At 42.8% G+C, this 23,130-nt stretch overlaps 1 protein-coding gene across 1 annotated transcript in view; it reads left to right on the top strand.

Moving 5' to 3' along the window:
• CACNA2D3 (calcium voltage-gated channel auxiliary subunit alpha2delta 3) overlaps window positions 1–23,130 on the top strand; it is a 556,479-nt gene that overhangs the window by 68,409 nt on the left and 464,940 nt on the right. Inside the window, exon 3 of the mRNA XM_087825134.1 lies at window positions 18,133–18,295. Within this exon, the coding sequence (XP_087681260.1) occupies window positions 18,133–18,295 (163 nt within the window). The remainder of the gene's footprint in view (window positions 1–18,132; window positions 18,296–23,130) is intronic.

The raw sequence follows: 23,130 nt of genomic DNA on the forward strand, positions 1-23,130 counted from the left end.
GCTCTTGGATGAATGTTATGAGGATACACAAGCCTACCTATTGAAGGCACATTTGAGTGCCTCCCAATAGCCAGGCAGAGTTGTAGGCACTGGGATTCCAGAGAAAGTCTCAGTCTTCATATGGAGCTCAAGTTTCTAATGGGGGGAGATGGAGATAAACTTATGAACAAATAAAAAGAACTTCAGATATTGCATGCAATCAAGAAAATAAAAAAGAGGAGTGGGCTTGTTTTTGTTTAATTCAGTAGCCACCAGCAGTATATGGCTGTTTAAAGTTAAATTAAAATTTATTTAAAAGAAATTAAATTAAAAAATCAGTTCTTCAGTCACACTGGTGACATTTCATGTGCTCAGTGACCACAAGTGGCTGGTAGCTACTGTATTAGTGCAGATATAGAACGTGTCCATCATTGCACCAAGTTCTATTATGTTGGACTTGACAGTGACTGGAAAGAGACATTTAGGGCTATTTGGAGAAGGCCTTGCTGTGAAGCTGGCATTTACACTAAGACCTAATGCGAGCCATGCAAAGGTCTCAAGGAATAGCACTCCAAGCAGAGCAAACAATAAATGCAAAGACTCTGAGATGGGAATGGGCTTGGCCTATTTAAAGATCTAAAGATCTAAAGATGGACAGTGTCTCTGATTGACTTGGAGAGGCAGAAAAGAGCTAGGTCAGTATCACCTTGGGTTGTATTCTACGCAATGGGGAACCATTGCTTAAGTGAGGTTGTAACAGATTTATTTGATTTTTAAAGAATCATTCTGGCTGCTGGGAAGAAGAGGGTGGCAAAGGTAGAAGCAGCACATAGAAGACCTTTAGAATCATTTGATGGGTGTAAAAACTGGTGGAAGGCCTGGCCCGGCTGGGGTGTCCATTAATCTGATGTTATTTTGCTAGGGTTCATTGGGCCCTGATGGAGACCAAAGAGGGGTTCCCAGCTGCCTTGAGAGGTCCCCTGTCATAGACTTAGACTAAGCAGTCAACCAGACAAGCTCCAGGGGGAACCTGAGCCCTCGGACCCTATGTGATTCCAACTGTCTCCAATTTCTCCAGCCAGAGCCTGGCTCACTGTGGGCTAAGCTCAGCTCCTCTGAGCTCCTGCCCTGTCTTGGGAATGGCTGCAGGGCTCTGCTGTGGTACTTTACTCACTCCCTTCACGTTCCTTCAACAATCCCAATGAGTATCTGTATGAGCCAGATATTGTATTAGATGCTGGGGTTACGGTGACCCAAGAAGAAACAGCTGTGGTCCCTGCAAACATATATCTCACAATATAGAATGGAGGCCATTTAAACTAAGTAATCGCTCAGATAAGTGTTCTGTGGGCTCTGGGATAAGTGCTATGAATGAGAGGCCCATGGGACTTCAAGAGCACCCAATAGGGATATCCCCAGTCAGGGAGGTCAGAGGTGGCTGCCCAAAGGATGTGATAATTGAAGTAGATCTAAGAAGGAATGGAAATTATGAAAGTGTCAACTGGAGAAAATGTTCTGGACAGGAGGGACAGCATGGGCAGAGGCCACATGGACCTAGGATCATGAGCAATGGAGAGACTAACAGAGACCAGAGAAGTTGGGTGGCTCTCGGTGTGGGACTGGGCCAGAGATGCAGGTCCCTGTCTGCCATGGTAAGGAACTTATCCTTTGTCCTGAGAACCTTGGGAAATCCCTCGAGGATTGCATGTAGGGCAATGGCCCAGTCAGGAAGCTACCACTGCCCTAAGGAGACGAGAGTGGGGGGTGGGCAAAAGTAGGTGTTGAGGGACCAACTGGGACACCCATCACCGGTCACTCACCGCCTCGTCTTTTCACACGTTTCCCTCTGCCCTCGGTCTTCCAGCCAGCTCCACCACAATAGCGACTATTACTATGTGTCAAAACCCCGTTAGACGAAATCGTGTGAAATCACCAATATACAACCCTTTTGCGTACACGTAGGCGGTAGTATAGAGGTCGGCCTAATGCTGGAACGCGGCGGTGAGCTGAGTGCGTTTCGTCCGTTGCGTGGCCCTCACTCCGCATGACTCCGCTGTGAGGGGCTGTTGGAGTCCCATTGCTCGGGGGAGGCAGCCCGGAGGTCGAGGTCAAGCAGCAGAGCTGGGGTTTTGAACCCAGCGTGGTCAGGTTAAATACTTACTCCATCCCAAGGCTCTTAACGTTAAATGCCAAGTGGCCAGCTAGACCTGCGTAAGTAGCTTGATAAGTAGGCCATTAATACTCATATTTGAGCGGTCTCGGAGGCCAGAGATTCCAGATGGCTGGGGGAAGGAGATTCATTATCTCCTTTTTTAAAGGAACTGTGGCACTTGGGGAATTATAAATGAGTTAATGTAACATTAGTACCTAAAAATATTCTGGAACAGATCATTAAAAAATCAATTTTCACGTAGGAGGAGAAAATGAGATTATTGAGTAGTAACCAGATAGCACTGGACCTTCGGAGAGGGCCGCAGATGAGCAGGGATATATGTCACTTCCCACAGGATGCGCATGCACTGGGAATTTGGTATTTGCTTGGCTCATTTGGAGCTAATATTCTTACTAATTTTTATTTTTTAATCTAAGTTGTAAAAAGCTGGCCATCATCCCAGAGCACAGAAGGGGAGAGAAATAAAGAAAAGAGGGGAGAACCAAACATATTAAGAGCCTGCTCTGGGCACTGTGCCCATTGCTTTTGTACATTTTATCCCATGCAGTCCTCAGAAAGACCTGAAGAGGTAGGCGTCCCCATTCCCTTTTCACAGAGAGAGAAACTGAGCCATAGAGATGTCAGAACGCCCTTTGGAACAAGTGCGGTTTCAACCCTGGGCATCAGGCTCCAAAGACCCTGCCCTCCCCTCTTTGCCGTACTGGCTGGTTTCTTGTTTCATGTTTCATGAACAGAACACAGGGTGAAGTCCAGGCAGAGGGAGGGATGGGAATCAGGAGGCCCACCCAGATTTTTCCTGTCCCCCACCCTGCCACTTGGAACTAACTTCTGGGCTGGGGGAGGGGAGGCTCTTCCCAGCCGGCGGTGGACCGTGAAGATGTTTCCCTGAGTGGTGCAGACCAGGGTTATTTATTCCCTTATGCAGCCCCCGCTTGACCATCCAGGCGCTGTGCTGGGTACCAGGGATGTAGAGATGCGAAAGGTGTGGTGTCTGGGATGGACGGATGCCCCTGAGATCTGGGGATGCATGGGGGCCTGCCTGCCCTTGGGTGACTCACCACCCAAAACTAACCCTCTAAGGGTTTTCAGGGAAGTAAATACCATGAAGGAAAAAGCCAAAGAACCCACTGATTTCCTGAGTTGGGAGAAGAGGTCAGAGGAGGCAGGACAACTAGGAAGGAGAAAGGCTTCGTGGGGAGTGGGAGAGAGAGCCCTGGGCCTTGCAGATGGGATCGAGCCCTTAACCATGGAGGCCCTTTACTGTTCTTACTTGTGCTAGATGCCGAGAAAGAGTTTAATTCCTTCGCTTTTCAGGTGAGGAAATCGAGGCACATAAACACCAGGTGGAGAAAGATCGGTGATGATTAGGCCAATAGGACTGGTGGGTAGAGATTGAAGTCAGTAACGGAGCCGGGTGAGGAATGTACACCAGGACCAGAACCCGCCTAGGCAGGAGGGACACTTCCACGTGAGGCCTGGAGATGCTGAGAGCAATCTTCCTGATGGGATCCTGGAGGTCCTTCAGCATCAGGGTGTGAGGAGTGTGCTAGTTGGAACTCCACCTGCCAGTAACAGAACCCACTCAAGGTAGCTTAGCCAATACAGAGTTTAATATAAAGAGCCAGGGGAGAGGCTGCCTCAGGCCATCCCAGGGCACCGGTTCAGCGTGCCTGTGAGGCTCCCTAAGTGGAAACAAACTTGTCTGAACCCTTGCAAGAGGACAGGGGGCTAGAGTGGGGTGAGAGGCTGGTTAGTGGAGGTGACCAGGTGGCAAGATGGGTGGCAATCGGACCACAGAGCCTTTCAAAGCCCTGGGAATGGTGTATTCTGAGGGTGGCAGGGAACCACGGGAGAGTAACAGCCCAATTCACGTTTCTGAGCAATCACTCTGGCTGCTGCCTGGATGGTGGCAGGGGACAAGGAGACAGCTGGGAGTCCAGCTGGCAAACTGCTGCCACAGTTCATTGAGAAGGACAGTTATGATGGTTGATTTTATGTGTCAACTTGGCGAGGCTCTGGTACCCAATTGTTTGGTCAAACGCCAGGTTTGATGCTGCTGTGAAGGCGTTTTTTTAGGTGTGACTATCACTGACAATCTGTAGACTTTGAGCCAAGCAGGTCACCCTCTGCTGGTCAGCTGAAGGCCTTAGAGCAAAGATGGGTGCACTGAGGAAGATGCAATTCGGCCTCTAGAGGGCAGCGTGAAGACCCTGCCTGTTTCCAGCCTGCCCACCGGCCCACCTGCCCTCCTGCCCCGTGGAATCCAGACTCAAGGCGGCAGCATCAGCTCCTACCTGAATATGCAGCCTGCCAGCTCACCCTGTAGATTTTGGACGTGCCAGTCCCCACAATCAAATAAGCCAATTCATTTAACAAAGCTCAACCTCTCTTCCCCCTCCCTCTCTCTCTCCCCGCATTGGCCTGTTTCTCTGGAACATTCTGGCCAGTCTGGTCATTTATTGAGTGGGTGCTGGCTTGGCTAATGGCCCATGTTGGGGGTTCCACCCTCAGGCTGGATTTTATGAGTTGGAGTTACTCTTGGGTTTGGTGGCCAGTAGGTGAGGAGAGAAGCACAGGCCCACCTGCTGTGGAGTTTACAGTTGGTTGGTTCCACAGCGCACACACAGAGGAAACAATTAGAGAACTTTCCAGGCAGGATTTAATTAAATGTGTGGAGCACAGACTCCCGCCCATGAAGCAGGCCTTCTGCTGTAGCCTCATAGCTCTGTTATGCAATTTACCTCGCAGGAAGGGAAACAAGTCACCCTGGGCAATGCTGCATCTCAGCCTGGGCTGCACAGTGGAGTCACCCGGCGGAGGCTGGAAACCCGGCCGTGGTATTTGAATGTAATCGTCCTGAGATCTGGTCTGTGTATGGGGCTGTGGTAAAGCTCCCCAGCTGGAGCTGAGAAGCATTGTCTTAGGACATCTGGATTTATGAGGTCAGGTGCCTCTCACCTGGAAGAGTGAAGAGGGAACTACGGGAGGGGTCAGGAAGCTACAGCTTTTAGGCCATAGACTGCCTGTGCCTTTTTTTGTAAATAAAGTTTTATTCAGACTCAGCCTCACCCATTTGTTTATGTATTGCATTTGGCTACTTTTGCTAAAACAACAGAATTGATTGTTGTGACAGCAACTGACCTGCAAAACCTAAAATATTTACTATCTGGCTCTTTATAGAAAAAGTTTGCCAAGCCCTGAACTAGTTTTCAGGGATATGAGTGGCGTGGGAGAGGCTCGGCCACCGCTAGAGGAGAGCTTAGGTTCCTCTGGCTGAGATACTGCGTCGCTGAGATACAGGCAGTCACGACCAACGAAAGCTTTTTGCTATCTAGTGTTATTCCCTGTTCAATTCTTTTGATTCTGCCTGGTGTACAGATGGGCCAGTGAGAAGGCCTCACCTGTTGGATTCTACAGCTGGTGGAGGGGTGGAGCAATGAATTATTTTTACCGGTGGCACTCCTAGCAGAGCTGAAAATCACCGTATTCTGTGACAGTGGCATTGAAGGAGAAGGACCCTGCCAGTGGGGGTGCTCAGGCAGCCTTTGGGGGAGCTGCAGTTCCTGGCGGTATCACAAGGCTCCTGCCTTGTCCCTTCATCTTATGGTGGTTCACACAGATCAACAGTTCCGGTCACTTCTGGAGCCACATTCACCCCACTACTCTGGGTACACTTTTCTCTCTGAATTTGTGACAGGAGCTGCAACAATATGACCTTGGCCTCCTACAGCTTCCCTTTCCCTGGGCTGTAGGAGACACTGCTCACTGCATGATCGTCCCTACCTGCTGAGAACGTTCCTGGGTACCACGTGGCCAGGAGAGCTAACTGTGGAGACAGGTCTGCGAGAGAGATCTGGTAACCCGATGGATTCTGACATTGGTCATTTGGTCAGCTAGTCAACCAGCAAGTGCAAGGGCCTGGGGATACAACAGTGCCTAACATGGACATGAGTCCTGAGTTGCTGAACTAGTCTCATGGGGGAGTCACCCATTAATAAAACAGTCACACAAGTACTTGTAGAGTGACCCCATGGTAAATGTTGAGGAGGACACCTACATGATCAGTTGTATTTGAGGAATGCTGCATTCAACACCTCTGCCCCCAGACATTCAAACTTAACAGTATATTCTCAGAATGAGTTCAAGGCCCTGCCTGAGAAGTCCTAAAATGAAGACACCTCTTTGCCTTTCCTTAAGCCCCAGCTCTCCCTGTATTGTTCACCATGGCACACATTTAAACAATCACTCCTTACAAGTGTTCTATGGAGTGCCTTTCTGTTGTACATCATGTTTTGGAAATGCTGCTTGGAGCCACTGCTGAGAAGTGCTGCACCCCGGGGGTGCACAGAACCAGCCACTGGGATGCCCCAAAGAGAATGTCACTTTATTTCTATTTACTTTGAATGTGTATTTTGGAGTTTGTTTTAAAATGTTCATGCTAGTATAATAGTTGGTAAGCAGTACATGTGTGTTATAAATAAGTATGTATCTAGGAGATGCTGCTCAAAAACATTTTTTCAAAGATTATTTATTTAGAGTAGTTTTAAGTTTACAACACAATTGAGAGGCAGATACATAGAGATCTGCCCTCTTCTCCCACTTGCATAGCCGTTATCAATAACACTTCCCAAGGGTAAACCCACATTGACACATGATCACCCCAAGTCCATAGTTTACTTTAGGATTTATTCTTGGTATTTTACATTCTATGGGTTTGGAAAAGTGTATAAAGATACATATTTATCATTATAATATCATGCATACTGTTTTCACTGCCCTAAATATCTTCTGTGCTCTGCCTCTTCATTCCTCTCCCCCACCACACCCCTGGTAACCACTAATCTTGTATTGTCTCCGTAGTTTCACCTTTTTCAGAATGTCACAGAGTTGGGATCATACAGTATGTAGCCTCCTTATATTGGCTTCTTTCACTTAGCAGTATGCATTTAGGTTCCTCCATGTCTTTTCATGACTTCACAGCTCATTTCTTTTCCGTTCTAAATAATATTCCATTGCCTGGTTGCACCATAATTTATTTGTCCATTCACACTCTCAAGGACATCTTGGTTGGATCCAAGTTTAAATAAAGCTTCTGTAGACATCTGTGTGCAGGTTTACGTGTGGACATAAGTGTTCGAATCTTTTGGGTAAGTGCCAAGCAGTGTGGTTGCTGGATCACATGTTAGGAATATGTCTGATTTTGTAAGAAACCACCAAACTGGCTTGGAAAGTGGCTGAACTGTTTTTCATTCCCACCAGCAGTATAAGAGAGTTTTTGTTGCATGTTCACATTCTCGTCAGCATTTGGTATTGTCAGTGTTTGGAATTTTGGCCGTTCTAATAGGCATGTAGAGGTATCTCCTTGTTGTTTTAATTCACATTTCCCTGGCGATATATGATGTGGATCATCTTTCATATGCTCATTTGGCATCTGTATATCTTATTTAGTGAAGTATCTTTTAAGGTGTGTGGCTCATTTTTTAAAAAATTGATTTGTTAGTTTTCTTATTGTTGAGTTTTAAGTGTTCTTAGTATATTTTGGGAAACAGTTGTTTATCCCATGTGTCTTTTGCAAATATTTTTTTTGCAGTCTGTGGTTTGTTTTCTAATTCTCTTGACACTGTCTTACACACAGCAGAAGTTTTTAATTCTAATGAAGAGTACTTTATAATTATTTCTTTCATGGATTGTGTCTTTGGTGTTGTACCTAAAAAGCATCACCGTACCCAAGCTCATCTAGGTTTTCTCTTATGTTATCTTCTAGGAGATTTATAGTTTTCATTTTATATTTAGGTCTATGATTCATTTTGAGTTAATTTTTTGTGAAGGGTTTAGGGTCTGTGTTTAGATTCTTTTTTTTTCTTCTTTTTTTTTGCATGTGGATATTCAGATTTCCCAACACCGTTTGTTGAGGAGACTGTCTTTGCTCCTTTGCCAAAAATCATTTGACTGTATTTATGGGAGTCCATTTCTGGGCTTTCCATTTTGTTTCATTGATCCATGTTTCTGTTACTGTAGTTTTATAGTAAGTCTTGAAGCTGGGTCGCATCAGTCCTCCAACATTATTCTTTTCCTCCAGTATTGTGCTCAAATACTTTTTAGCAGAAGAAGAGCTTAATTCCTTCCAGCCCGAGGTTTATTATTTCTGTCTCTTGAAAATCTCATAATACCCTACCACAAGGGATGGCAAACCTGCAGGCCAAATCTCTTTTATAATTTGGCAAATTTTTGGTAAATTAACCTTGACTGGCGCACAGCCAGGCGCATTGGTTTAGGCATCGTTTGTGCCGCTATCATGATGTAACGCAGAGTCCCAGTGTCGCAACCAAGTCTCTGTAGCTTACAAAGCCTAAAATACCTGCTATCTGAACCTTTACAGAAAAACTGTGCCTACCTCTCTGCCCTAATGAATCCATTTTAGACACTCACTGGACCCCCTCATTCTGAGCCAGTGCTGGGCCTGGTTTTGGTGACCAGCACACCTACCACTTTTTATGCCACAATCTGTGCCCTGGATTGGTTTCCTTTGTACTCCATCACACTAAGTAGGTTATCAGATGTACTCCCAACATAATTGACTTTTACTCCAAGGGGGACAGGGATTCAGAAATACTGAGGTGACTTGGACTAAACATATCTTTTCTCGATCATGTGGACAAAGCCCCTGAGCCTCGTGATTATAGCAAAGAACTCCAGGGACTGAGGAATGATTCTTCTTGTTTGCACCATGTCAGCCTTTTCTGAATCAGTAGGGACACATGGACCTGGGAGGGGACGCAGAACACAGTAGCCCTGGGGAAATGCTGAGCACCATTGAGCAAGAGCCCGCTTGCATTTCTACTCCTCCTTCATTTGCATCCTGGGCTGTGCAGATTACTCAATTAAACTGCCTCCGGAGGGCCTAAACCTGAACCTTGATTGCATTGGCCTTGACCACACAGGCCGAGGCTTTGTTTTGTTAATTTAATATCCAGTTATACTGAAACAATGGCGTGGAAGGCTTGAGTTTTAGAAAGTGTTGATAATATTTTGTGAAGCACTTGGGTCTGTGGAAGATTAAGACCTTACCCAGCATGAGCTATGGGAGGAAACCCTGCTGACATGCTACTTAGAAAGCAGGTCCCTTTAGGGGAAGGGGGCTCCCCTTGGCGAGGGCAGTTCATGGGCCAGTCAGGGTGTTTCTTCCTGGTAAGGTGCTCTCTCGGTTGATGTTTCAGCAGAAAGGTATGATTTCTTTTGTTTCTGAGTGTCATATCACAGTAAATTGTACTTTATAAAATGGCTGGGAGTGGAATTTGTTAAACTGAGTTTTATGTCTGTAAAGGTTTTGAGTTAATAATTGTTTAAAAGGTGAGAGGTCTTTTGTGATTCATTTTCTTATTGAAGCATGCATTTCTATATAATAAAATGCAGTTCTTTAGCATATAAGTCAATGAGTACTGACAAATGAATACACCTGAGTAACCCGCAGTCCGTCAACACACAGAACATTTCCAGCAACCCAGGATGTTCTCTTGGGCCCTTTCCAGTGGATCCCCACCTCCCCTCCCAGAAGCAACCCCTGATTGCTGTCACTATTGCCCATTCTAGAACTTCCTATAAAAAAGAGATTGTACACATGCACTCTTTTTGATTCTGGCTTCTTTCACTTAAAATGTTCTTGAGGTCCATCCATATTTTGAATGTGTCAGTAATTTGTTTCTGAGTAGTAATCCGTTGTATGACCATCAGAGATGTGTTTATCTTTGCATCTGTTAGTGGACATTTGGGTTGTTTCTAATTTTGGCTATTGTGAATCAGGCTTTCATGAACAGTCACACAAACATTTCTGTCACACAAACATTTTCATTTCTCTTAGATAAATACTTAGGTGTGGGATTGCTGGGTCATAGGGTCATAAGCATTTAACTTTACAAGAAACTGAAAAATGTTTTTCAAGGTATTGCAATGTTTTATATTTCCATGAGTAATATATGGGATTTCTGGTTACATGCTTGCCAACATTTAGTCTTTTCAGAAATTTTAATGTTAGCTGTTCTAGTGGGCATAAAATTGCATCTGGTTTGAGTTTTATTTTGCACTTCTCTGATAACTAATGATGTTGAACACTTTTTTATTTGATATTGACCATTTACATACCTTCCTTTGTAAGGTGTCTGTACAAATCTTTTGCCTATAATTTCATTGATGTTTTAAGTTGAATTATAGGAGATCTTTACATATTCTAGGTTCAAGTAATTTGTCAGATGCATATTATGGATACTGTTTTCTTAACAATGGCTCTCCTATTTTAATAATAGTGAATTTGATGATCAGAAGTTTTGAACTTTTATAAAGTCCAAATCATCAACTTTTAAAATTGTAAGTGCTTTCTATGTCCTAAGAAATCATCACCTATCTGAAGGCTACAGATTGTCGTTTTTAAAGAAGAATTATATATATATATGTGTATATATATATATATTTTTTTTAATACATCTTTTATTGATTTCAGAGAGAGGAAAGGAGAGGGAGAGAGAGAGAGAGAAACATCAACGATGAGAGAGTCATTGATCGAGCCCACAACCCGGGCATGTGCCCTGACTGGGAATCGAACCCCGATCGCCATCAATAACTCAACAAACAAAAAGTGTTGGTGAGGGTGTGGAGAAAAGGGAACTCTTGTGCACTGTTGGTGGGAATGCAGATTGGTGTAGCCTCTGTGGAAAGCAGTATAGAGTTATGGAAAAAAATTAAAAATGGGACTGCCTTATGACCCAACAATTCCACTTCTGGGAGTATACCTGAAGAAACCTGAAATGCTAATTTGAAAGACTATATGCATCCCTGTGTTAACTGCAGCGTTTTTTGCAGTAGCCAAGATCTGGAAACAGCCCAAGTGCCTATCAGTAGGTGAGTGGATAAAAAAAGCTGTGGTACGTTTTCACAATGGACTAGTACTTGGTTGTAAAAAAGAAGAAAATCTTACCCTTTGAGACAGCATGGATGGACCTGGACAGCATTATGCTAAGTGAAATGAGCTAGTCAGAGAAAGACAAATACCGTATGATTTCACTTATATGTGGAATCTAATGGACAGAAACTAATAAATAAAATAGAAACAGATTCATAGATACAGAAAACAGACTGAGAGCTGCTGCAGGAGGGGGTTGGGGAGCTGAGTTAAAAAGGTGAAGGGATTAAGCAAACAGACTCATAGACACAGACGACAGCAATATGGTGGTCACCAGAGAAACGGGGTTTGGGGGAGGTAGAAGAGGGTAAGGGGATAAGTTATGATGGAAGGAGACTTGACTTGGGGTGGTGAGCACACAATGCAATATACAGACGATGTTTTATAGAATTGTACCCCTGCCCGGCCGGGCGTGGCTCGGCGGTTGAGCATCGACCTAGGATCCAGGCGATCGGGGTTCGATTCCCGGTCAGGGCACATGCCCGGGTTGCGGGCTCCGTCCCCAGTCGGGGGCGCGCAGGAGGCAACCGGTCAACGACTCTCATCATTGATGTTTCTGTCTCTCTCTCCCTCTCCCTTCCTCTCTCTGAAATCAGTGAAGATATATTTAAAAAAATAATAATAAAATAAAATAGAATTGTACCCCTGAAACCTATATAATTCTATAACCAGTGTCACCTCAATAAGTTCAGTAAAAAAAATTAGGTTTCTGAGTTGCAAAGCTGGAAAGGCAAAGAAATCAGTCATCACTTGTGACCAGTTAAAACAGATATTATGGGAAATGTTGCTTCATAAGGATAAGAGGAAAAAGAAAACCCTGACAACGACTCTTTCCAGACAACAGTAATGTTTGCAATTATCTTCTGAAAATAAAGCAATAAACCATTTTTTAATATTAAAAAAAAGAAGAAAGAAAATCAATTGACTGTATTTTGTGGCTTTATTTCTGGACTCTGTCTGTCCCATTGATCTGTTTGTCTCTTCTAATGCCAATACCACACTGTTTTGATTAATTAGGTTTATAGTAAGACTTAAAATCGGGAAATGTGAGCCCTTGGACTTGGTTCCTCTTTTACGAAATTGTTTTCAATATTATAGATCCCCATTCCTTCTATGTAGAACTTAAAATCAATTTGGCAATCCCTAGAAAACGCCTGTTGAGATTTTGCTTGGGATTTTGATGAATTTCTAGATCAACTGGGAAGAATTAATACCTTAATACTGAGTTTTCTAATCCTTAAGCACGGTCTCTCTCTCTCCATTTATTTAAGCCTTTTAAAATTTCTCAGCCATAGACAGGGTGGGGAAAATGTAGGTTTAAAGTTGTCAAATGGAAAATAATTAATAAGTAAGAATACAAGAATAAACTCTGTGTTTCGCATGCAACTGTAAACCTACGTTTGCCTCACTCTGTATTATGGTTTTCAGCATACAGGTATTATATATGCTTTGTACAAAAGGTGTACCTAAGTATTTCATCGTTTTTATACTATGGTAAATGTTATTTCTTTCAATTTTAATTTCCAATTCTTTGTTAGTGTATTTAAATACAATTGATTTTTATATATTGATCTTGTATCCTTGATTTTGCTAAACTCACTAGTTATAGTAGATTGTGTGGATTCCTTAGGGTTTTCTACATAGGCAATCATGCTGTACGCAAATAGGTTTTTTCCTTTTTAATACCCGTGACATCACTTATTTGTTTGTTTTACTGAGTTTGCCAGGACCACCAGTTCAATGTTGAAGAGAAGTGATATGGCATTTTTGCCATGCTCCTGATCTTAGAGAAAAACATATTCAGTGTTTCATCATGTATATAATGTTAGCTGTAAGATTTTCATAACTGCTCCTTATCCGGTTGAGGACATTTTATCCTATGTCTAATTTCCTGAGAGTTTTTTTGATAAGCAAAAGTTGAATTCTTTCAAGTGATTTTCCTGCATTTTTTTGGTCATAAGATTGTTTTTTTCTTTACTCTGTTAATGTGGTGAACTGTGCTCATTGATTTTTCAAATGTGAAACCAACCTTGAATTCTTGGGATAAACACAACTTGGTCATGATGTATTATCCTTTTACTTATAGGTGAATTTGAGTCAATATTTTGTAAGGACTTTTACATCTAGGTTAATGAGGGACATTGGTGTGTAATATAAAAAAATATATTGTTGTTTAGTTTTGGCATCAGGATTATGCTGCCTTCATTAAATAGGTTGAGACATAGTCCCTCCTTTAATTATATAAGATAGTTTGTATTTTTTTCTTATATATTTGATAGAATTCATCATTTAAGGCATCTGAACTTGGAGTTATTTGTTTTTGCATGGCTATTAATTGTGAACTCGATTTCTTTTGTATGTATAGGGCCAGTCAAATTCTTGTGGCAGCCTTTGTAATTTCTGTTTTGCAAGGTATTTGACATTTAACTCAAGTTATCAAATATTGGCATAAAGTTGTTTTTAATATCCCCTTATCTTTTCATTATCTCTAGGATATATAATAATGTTTCCTCTTTAATTCCTAATACTAGTATTCTGTGCTTTCTTTTTTTATTCATCCATCTATCTAGGGTTTTATAATTTTATTAACTATTTTAAAGAATCAACTTTTAATATCATTGATTTCCCTCTGCTGTTATTTGTTTTCTGTTTTATTGGTTTCTAGTATCTTATTATTTTATTTCTCCTTTTAGCATTGAATTTTATTTGTTCTTTTTTTTATCTTCTTAAGGTAGTATCTTAGAGTATGCCTCTTAAAATCTGCTTCTTTTCTATAAGCTTTTAAATCTATAATTTTTTTTGGTCAACTCTGTTTTAGCTACATCTCACACATATTAATACTTTTTCATTTTCATCCACTTAAAAATATTTTCCAATTTCCCATGTCATTTTCTTTCTTAACACATGTATTATTACATGTGCGGTTTAATTTCAAATTCTTTAGGGTTTTTGTAGACATATTATTTCTTAGAAATCATCAATATTTTATATCATTATCATATATTAGTTCCTAAAATTAGCCCATTGTTACCAGAGACAATGCTATGTGGATTTCAGTCATTTAAAACTTACTGAGACTTGTTTGCTGGCTCAGTTTATGATCTTGAAAATAATGTGTGCTCTGCAGTTGTTAGGTATGTAGTTCCATAAACTTAATTAGGTTAAGTTGGTAAATAGTGTTGCTACATGACCAACACCCCATAAAAATTCTTAGCAGTGAGTGAATATTGAGCTCCCCTGGTAGACAACATTTCACATGTGTTGTCATAGCTCATTGCTGGAAGACTTAGTGCATCTTGTGTGATTGCCCTGGGAGAGAAGTATTGGAAGCTTGCATCTGGAGTCCTCTGTACTTCACTATGTGTGTCTCTTCCCTTTGCTGATTTTACTGTATATCTTTTCACTTTAATGAATTTTTTCAGAGAATCAACTTTTGTTTTAATTGATTTTCTCTATTGATTTTCTGTTTTCAATTTTATTGATTTCTGCTCTGCAAATTAAAAAAAAAAATACTACTTTTCTTCTGCTTACTTTGGATTTAGTTTGCTCTTCTTTTTCTAATTCCCTAAAGTTGGAGCTTGGATGGTTAGTTTTAAATCCCTTTTCTCCCTAATGCATGCATCCAATGCTATCAGTTTCCTTGTAAGCACTGCTTCTGCTGCATCTCACACATTTTGATGTTGCCTTTTCACTTTTGTTTAGATTAAAATTTGTCTCGAGACTCTTTTTTTCAACCCATGTGTTAATTAGAAGAATGTTGTTTACTCTCCAACTATTTGGGGACTTTTGTCCAACTATCTTCCTGTTATCCATTTCTAAATTTAATTCTCTCGACGTCTAAGAGCATACTTTGTATAGTTCTATTCTTTAATTTGTTAAGGTGTATTTTATGGCCCCAAATGTGGTATGTCATGATGGTTATTTTGTGTGAGCTGGAGTGTATTCTGCTCCACTGAATGAAGTATTCTATAGATGTCAATTAGATCCAATTGATGAGACTGTTCACTTAACTATATACTTACCAATTTTCTGCCTGCTGGATTTGTCAGGTATTGACAGAGGGATGTTGAAGTATTCAACTAGAGTAGTGGCTTCATCCATTTCTTCTTATAGCCCTATCAGTTTTTACCTCACATATTTTAACACTTTGTTGTCAGGTGCATACACATTAAGGATTATTGTGTGTTCTTGGAGAATTGACTCCTTTATCATTGTATAATGTCCATTTTTCTGATAATTTTCCTTGCTCTAAAGTCTGCTTTGTCTGAAATTAATATAGATATTTTAGCTTTATTTTGATTAGTATTAGAATGGTGTATCTTTCCCTGTCCTTTTACTTTTAATCTCTGCTCTTTGTATTTAAAGTAGGTTTCATGTAGACATTATATAGTTTGGTCTGGTTTATTTTTTTCCTCTCTGGTAGTCTCTGTCTTTTAAGAAGTGTATTTAGACCATTCACATTTAAAGTGATTATTGATGTAGTTGGATTCATATGTACTATATTTGTAACTGTTATTGTTTTTTTCTTTCCTTCCTTTTTAAAATTTTTATTTATTTATTTTTGGTCTTTTACTCTTTTTTCTGCCTTCTCTGGTTTTAATTGAGCATATTATCTGGCTTAATTTTCTCTCCTTTCTTAGCATGTAAATATCTCCTTTTAAGTTATCTTATAGTTGCCTTTTAGTTTGCAACATGCATTTTCAACTAATTCAGGTATACTTTCAAATAACCTTGTACCACCCTGGCAGGTGTGGCTCAGTTGGTTGGCGCATTGTCCCATAAATTGTAAGGTCGTGGGTTTGACCCCTGATCAGGGCACATACCCAGGCTGCGGGTTCGATTCCACTTGTGGTGTGTGTGGGAGGCAGCCGATCAGTGTTTCTCCCTCACACTGATATTTCTTTCTCTCGCTCTTCCTCTTCCTTCCTCTCTCTCTAAAATCAGTAAAAACATTTCCTTAGGTGAAGATTAAAAAGAAAATAACCCTGTACTACTTCATGGGTAGCACAGAAACTTTCTAACAGAGTATTCCCACCTCCTCCTTCCTGTCCCTTATAACAAACACTGCTGTTAATTTAACTTTTTTCCATAAACTATAATTACTTAATAATTTGTGGACATTATTTTGATCAAACTGTTATTTGTCAGGTAAGTTAAGAATAAGAAAATGAAATATTTTGTTTTATTTTTATTTATTCCTGCTATAACATTCTTTCTTTCTTTATATGGATTAGAGACCTATATCATTTCTGACCTATATAATTTTCCTTCTCTTTAAAGAACTTTTAACATTTTTTGCAAGGCAGGTCTATTTGCAACAGATTCCTTCAATTTTTGTTTGTCTGAAAGGTTTTTATTTCTTCTTTATTTCTGAAGGATAATTTAGGCTGGTGGGCTTTTTCTTTGAATATTTTAAGTATTTTATTCCACTCTCTTCTTGCTTGCATGGTTTTTGAAGAGAAGGCTGATGTAATCCTTACCCTATTTCACTATAGGTAAGGTCCCCCCCACCCCAGCTTCTTTCAAGATTTTCTTTTTGTCTCTGACATTTTGCTGTTTGAATATGATATGCCGAGGTGTCAATTTTTTTATAGTCATGTGCTTGATGCTCTCTGAACTTCTTGGATCTGTGGTTTGGTGTTTGTCATAATTTTGGAGAAATTTCAGCCATTGTTATGTCAAATATTTCTGTGTTTCTCTCTTCTCCTTCTGGTATTCCCATTACACATGTTACACCTTTTGTAATTGTCCCACAGTTCTTGAATGTTCTGTTTCTTTTTTCCCCCCAATTTTTATTCTTTGCTTTTCAGCTTGGGAAGTTTCTGCTGAGCTATTTTTAGGCTCATTGATTATATCCTCAGCTGTGTTCAGTCTGCTGATGAGTCAGCAGAGGCATTCTTTATTTCTGTTACAGTGTTTTTGGTTTCTAGCATTTCATATTGAATCTTCCTTAGAATATCCATCTCTCTGCTTATATTATCCATTTGTCCTTACCTGTTTTCTACTTTTTCCATTAGTTTCCTGAGCATATTAATAACAGTTATTTTAAATTCCCAATCTGATCATTCCGCCCACACCTGCCATCTGCCACCTTGCAGTAATGCCCAGTAGATAAGAGCACATCCTGTGGAAGGAGACGGCCTGCGTTTGATTCTGGCTCTGCTTATCGGCTGCGCAGTAATTTTTGACAGGGCACCTGAATTCTCTCTATCTCAGTTTTCTCCTTTGTGATGTGGGAATGCTCATGAGATCTTTTTCATTGAGTTGTTAGGGAAAGCAACACATGGAAGGAGAGTTAACCCATGAAAAGCATTTGGAATAATTTCTGGAACAAAGTAAGCATTCTATATGTATGTTTGATTATGATGATGATGATGATGATGATGATGATGAGGATGAGGATGATACAGCCATTTAAAAACATGCCTGCACACTTGTGTCTTGAGGGCCTTTGCCCTTGTTGTCCCCTCTGTCTGTGGTGTTGCCCACACAACTCACTTCCTCTACTCAGTGTGTGTGTCTGTGTGAGTGTCACTGGAGCAGTGGGACCTTCTCTGAGTCTGTGTATAAAACTCAGCCCTTCCCTGCTGCTTTCCCCTTCCCCTGCTTTACCATTTTTCTAGAGCAAGTATGACTATCTGACATATTACATGTTTACTTCTTATTTTTTTATGCTTTCCAGTCTCCTTCCACTTAAATGTAGGCTGCACAAGGACAGGGTCTGTCTTCAAAATTTTAAAAATTAACATGATTTTAGGGCTGTTTTCTCTATATACACAAAAGGAAGTACTGTGCAGCTCCTTCCGTTTATGTTTTCCAAGAATATTTAATGGCATTGAGAGAGAGTTATATAGCACTATCCCATCCATGTGAAAGCTGCCATACACAATATGAAAGGCTGAGACGATTATGTGACCAGAGCAGGATCCGCCCGACAAGGGATGGTCTGCAGCCAAAGCCCAGGTCTGTCTGAGATCAGAGCCCTCTGCCCAGGCCACATGTAACGTTTCCTGACTTTCTCTTTCAGTATGAATACTTCAATGCCGTGCTCATAAACGAAAGGGACAAAGACGGGAATTTTTTGGAGCTGGGGAAGGAATTCATCTTAGCCCCAAATGACCATTTCAATAACCTGCCTGTGAACATCAGTCTGAGCGACGTCCAGGTGCCAACAAACATGTACAACAAAGGTGAGCCTCACTGCTGCTCCTCTCGGGCAGAGAGGAAGGGTGTGGGCGCTGGGCTGGCTGGTTGGGGATATTATGCTATTTTGAAAAACACTAATATGATCTGGGTATGTCAGCATGAGCTGGATAGATGGAGTGTGTGCCTGTTCTGCCTGGAGACCCTGGCTTGCTGTTTCCCAGTGCTGTTTGCATGAAACTCTCTGCCATGTAGGCCAGGAGTTGGCAAACTTGTTCCCGTAAAGGGCCAGATAGTAAATATCTCGGGCCTTGCGGGCCGTGTAGCCTGTCTCGAAACTACTCAGCTCTGCTGCTCTGGCACAAAATCAGCTGTAGACAACATGTGAGTCAGTGGATGTGGCTGTGTTCCAGTAAAATATTCATCTATGAAAACAGATGGCTGGGTTTGACCTGGAGAAGGTCATTGACTGACCCCTGGTGCAGTCTCTCTCTCTTCCTTCTCTATTTGTGATGGTAGTTAAATGTTCAGGAACTTCTGAGGTTGCAGTAGAATTGCTTGTGGTCTTTCTTAGGGTATAGAACAGCAGGGACCTCATGAGGCTCCCTGTGTTCAGGCTTGTGGCCCTCAAATCCAGTCTTCACATAGATGCCAGAGTTATTTTCCTAAAATTCCCATATGCCCATTGGAGTTGGGATGATACTGGCCAAGGACAGGTCTCTGGTATCAGGTGGAGTCTAGTTAGACTCTGGGTTTCACCTCTAAATGGCTGTGACCTTGGGGGCACCACCTCTGCTCTTGGGCCTTAGTTTCCTCCCCCATAGGATGTGGGTAATAATTGTATCTACATCACAGGGTGGTTGTGAGGACTGAACTGAGGATGTGAATAAAGTGTTTAAGCTAATTATGTTATCTTTGTCATCGTCACCATCACTGAGTAGAATTTTGCTCTGCTTTGTCACACCTGGGAGGCTCCTAAACAAAGATCCATCCCCCCAGGAAAATAATTCAGAAAGCGATGGCATCTTCAAAGTAAAATTCTGCCCTATTGCCTACCATTGAGGTTTCAAAAATATCAGGGGCCAGTTTCCATCACCACCCCAGATTCAGCATCATGTACAAGAGCAAAGGGGTCAGGAGGAGGGCTCTGGGTTTGAACCCTGCTCTTTCCTGTGCTGGATCCTGAGCCTCAGCCTCCCTGAAGGGTAAGGACACCACCTCCCTCATTGTGAGGACGTACAATGATGTGGGTACAGCCTTAGCACAACAGCTACTCTTAGAAATGTTGTCATCTTAGCTGTCACTGTTGTTGGGAAATAACATGAATAGGAATTACATTTCTAAATTGTTCTAGGTGGCTGTTTACAGAGGTTGATCAATGATTAAAGAGCCTCCTACTCACTGTCTCTGAAGCATTCTTCTCGTGCCTGTTCTTTGTGGCTGGTCACCTGTGTCTTCCTTTCGTTGTTTACCTGTTAGCTGTCCTTAATACTCGGTGGAGGCGGTACTCCAGTCATGAATTATTCTGGGGGTTTTGGGGGATCACATGGTGAAGCCACACAGCCCCTCTCCTGAGGGGTGCACACTTTACTTGGGGAACAATCAAGTAATGAGATCATTAGTTAGTGGTCACCTTTTTGAAAAGCCAGGGGCCGTGGGAGTGCCAAGGAGGGGACCTGTCACTTGCTTATGTGGCAGCCACACGTTTGTCATTTTCTCTCTCCCTCCTGGAGAAAGTGATGTCAGTCTGATCCACCCCTACTGGGCTCTGGACTGGGCTGTGTCCTGTGACCTGTGTCTTCATTTTGGACTCTTCCTTGGCGGGCAAATTGCTGGGAACCCAGACTTAGGGGGCGAGCTCAGCTTCTCGGGTGGGGTTCAGTCCTCCAGGGAGGCCTGTCAGCTATGAAGCAAGGCCTCTTTTGTGCACTGTGGCTGGAAGAAAACCATCCTCTCAACATTAAACACACACTCCACTAAAGATGTAAAATTAACAAGATTTTACAGAGCAATTTCAGAGATAAAACAATTCAGAACAATCTTTTAAAATATGACAGCTGCTTCAAGGTTGCTCAAGCCATTAGCACCATTATGGAGAAAGATTTAATTGCACCTTGAGCTTTAAAGGCATAATTGTACCTTTCAGTGGCAGGAACATGTGAGGGACCAGCACTGCCACTGGTCACACAGGCTTCAGAGTCCTGGCTGCGAGCCTCACTGGGCAGAATCTTAGAAGACAGGCAGATTGCTCGAGCCAGGGAGGGAGGCGATGATATTTAAAGTCATTCTCAGCAGCCTTGGGGTCTGCCTGCTGCTCCCACACAGACTCACTGGTCCCCAAGCCAGGCTATGGGTCAGTCAGGCTCTAGACTTTGTCTATTCTTTACTAGGCAGTGAGAAACTGCCCAAGGGAGGGACTTCAGGAACATTCCTATCTCTATTCTACCTAATTCAAACCGGCCCCAAACTGTCTTTTCTTTACAAGCTGCAGAAATATATTTTATGTTTAGAGGACCCTCCAGCTCTGATCTAGTTATTGATGACATATACTCAAAACACATGCTCAGAGCCCGGCCGACATGGCTCAGAGGTTGAGCATTGACCTATGATACAGGAGATTGTGGTTCGATTCCCAGTCAGGGCACATGCCCGGGTTTCAGGCTCGATCCCCAGTGCAGGAGGCAGCCAATCAATGACTATATCTCATCATTGATGTTTCTCTTTCTCTCTCTACCCCCCTCCCTTCCTCTCTCTGAAATCAATAAAAATATACATATATATTAAAAAAATACACACATGCTCAGAGCGCTGTCACTGGCTGTGATGTTCCTGGGTTAGAAATCCCAGCAAAGGAAACTGATGCGGGATCATGCTCTCCGGGCTGCTCGGATGCCTGTGGGTACACGGCAGAGTGGTTTGAGACTTGCTTGGGAGGTGCTGTGCACTGTGCTCTTGGGCACAGCTTCTAGTCATAGATGAAACTGGAGGGTAAAACCCACCTGTTCTCTGCAGTCTGCTTTCTACCTCATTGACTGGGACTTGGACCCAGGCTGTTTGGCAAGGTCAGCACTTCCCTCTGTGCTTGAGGAGCCTTGCTCGTAGGCCCTGAGAGACTTCTGGTGACATGTGGACAAGCTGTCCAACTGGCCACAAGGATTTAAAGCCCTATTCCTAAAGTCTTAGGAATGTGTCTTAGGGTCCCCGTGCTGCCCGATGCAGCAGCTTCCTCATGAGGAGGGGCTCTGGCATCTCAGCCCGAGTTTTACTCTCTGTGGGGCTTCTCTGAGGACTCGCTGCTGTTGCTTCGGAGCTGTGACCAAGTCCGTTTCTTCTGTGGGTAAAGCATGGGGCAGGATGCTTTGTGAGAACTGCTGATGGTCTGGCAGTGGATTCAGAGAAAGCTTAACTCCCTTTTAAGTACTTTCTGGGATGAAATGGTATAAAACTTACACTCACTCATACATACTGGGTGCCCCCAAAAATGTATACACACTTTAACAGCTGATAGCTCAGTTTTGAAAATGAAATGTATTTTAATAAACTCTGCCTTTATAATTATTCAAAGTGTGTGTGTACATCTTTGGGGGACACCCTATATACACACATACGCTCATACCTACCTACACAAATGTTGTATATGTGTGTGTATTTCTACGTGTGTGTTTGTATATGTGTGTGTCTAAAAGAACAGTGCTCTATTCAAAATGTACCCCTCATTCCCACTTGCCTCCTCTGTACTCCCACGTGAACCCCCATTCTGTTCACCGAGTATAGCTTTCTCTTTTCTCCATTGTGTCTCATTTCTCTCCACTCCTGTGATCCTTGCCTCTTAAAAAGCAGGCCAATGCAGCCTCTTTAATTCCTGGTCTTTTGCCATGTGAGTGACTCTGGTTTACTCCTTTGTTCCAGCACTGCTTTGTCTCTGAAGCGCACTCCTCTTCTTGGAGTTCCCCCATCCGGGTGTTCCCTTTGCCCCAGCACCATGCTCCTTCCGTAACTGATTTTCCACAGGTGTGGGATGAGTTTGGGGACACCAATGTATGTGTTTCCTGGGCTCTGAGAGGCCACCCAGGGCCCCAGTGTTCCCAGGATGTTTGCAAGCAGCAGAAGCATAACCTGGCAGATTACATGGAAAATAAATATGGAAAGGACATTGGGTGGCTCACAAGCTCTCCAAGAAGGGTAGGTAGTAAGGCTTGGAAAATGGTGGGGAGGGTGGGCGGCCAGGGGTCAGAGTCATGCCCAGAGCCAGCCTGGTGAGGACCCTGCCCTCATGGCTTAGCCTCACCAGCACATCTGTGACTGCATAGAACGTCTACACCTCATGTTCCTTACCCATGAATTGGAGATGATCCCAGGGATCCGCCTCAGGGGCCTGTGGTGGGGATTGAACACTGAGAAGGATGCCTGTCACACGGGGCCACCCGGTACATGACCTTGGGCAAGTTTCCCTTCTTGCCAATCCTCAGCACCTCTCCCGGTAAAATGGAGACAGTAACAGCACTGACCGCATGGGATTGCCACGAGCACCGCAAGAATAACGCCCAGGTGGGCTGGGGTGCAGTGGCAGCCCACTGAGGTTGGCTCTTGTCACCTTCTAGAGAGAAAAGACGACTCATGTCACAGGGTTGCAGTTAGATAGCACAGGTGAGGCATGCGGCCACTCAGAGAGCCTGCGACCTTGTGCTCCTGGTAAGACCGTATTTGTTTTTTGTTCGTTTGTTTGTTTGCTTGAGTCTCTCAGGCCATTATAGTTAAGGCAGGAAGCACCTGAACCCCAGAGGAGCATCAGCAGGTGGCAGGCTCTCCAGTGGGGAGAAGCAGGATTAGAACCCGGCATTTTCATCAGCCGTGTCTCTCCCCGCGGCGCCGCAGTGCCTGG

The sequence above is a fragment of the Miniopterus natalensis genome, chromosome 15 (assembly GCF_054644295.1).
Source record: "Miniopterus natalensis isolate mMinNat1 chromosome 15, mMinNat1.hap1, whole genome shotgun sequence".
NCBI lineage: Eukaryota > Metazoa > Chordata > Mammalia > Chiroptera > Miniopteridae > Miniopterus > Miniopterus natalensis.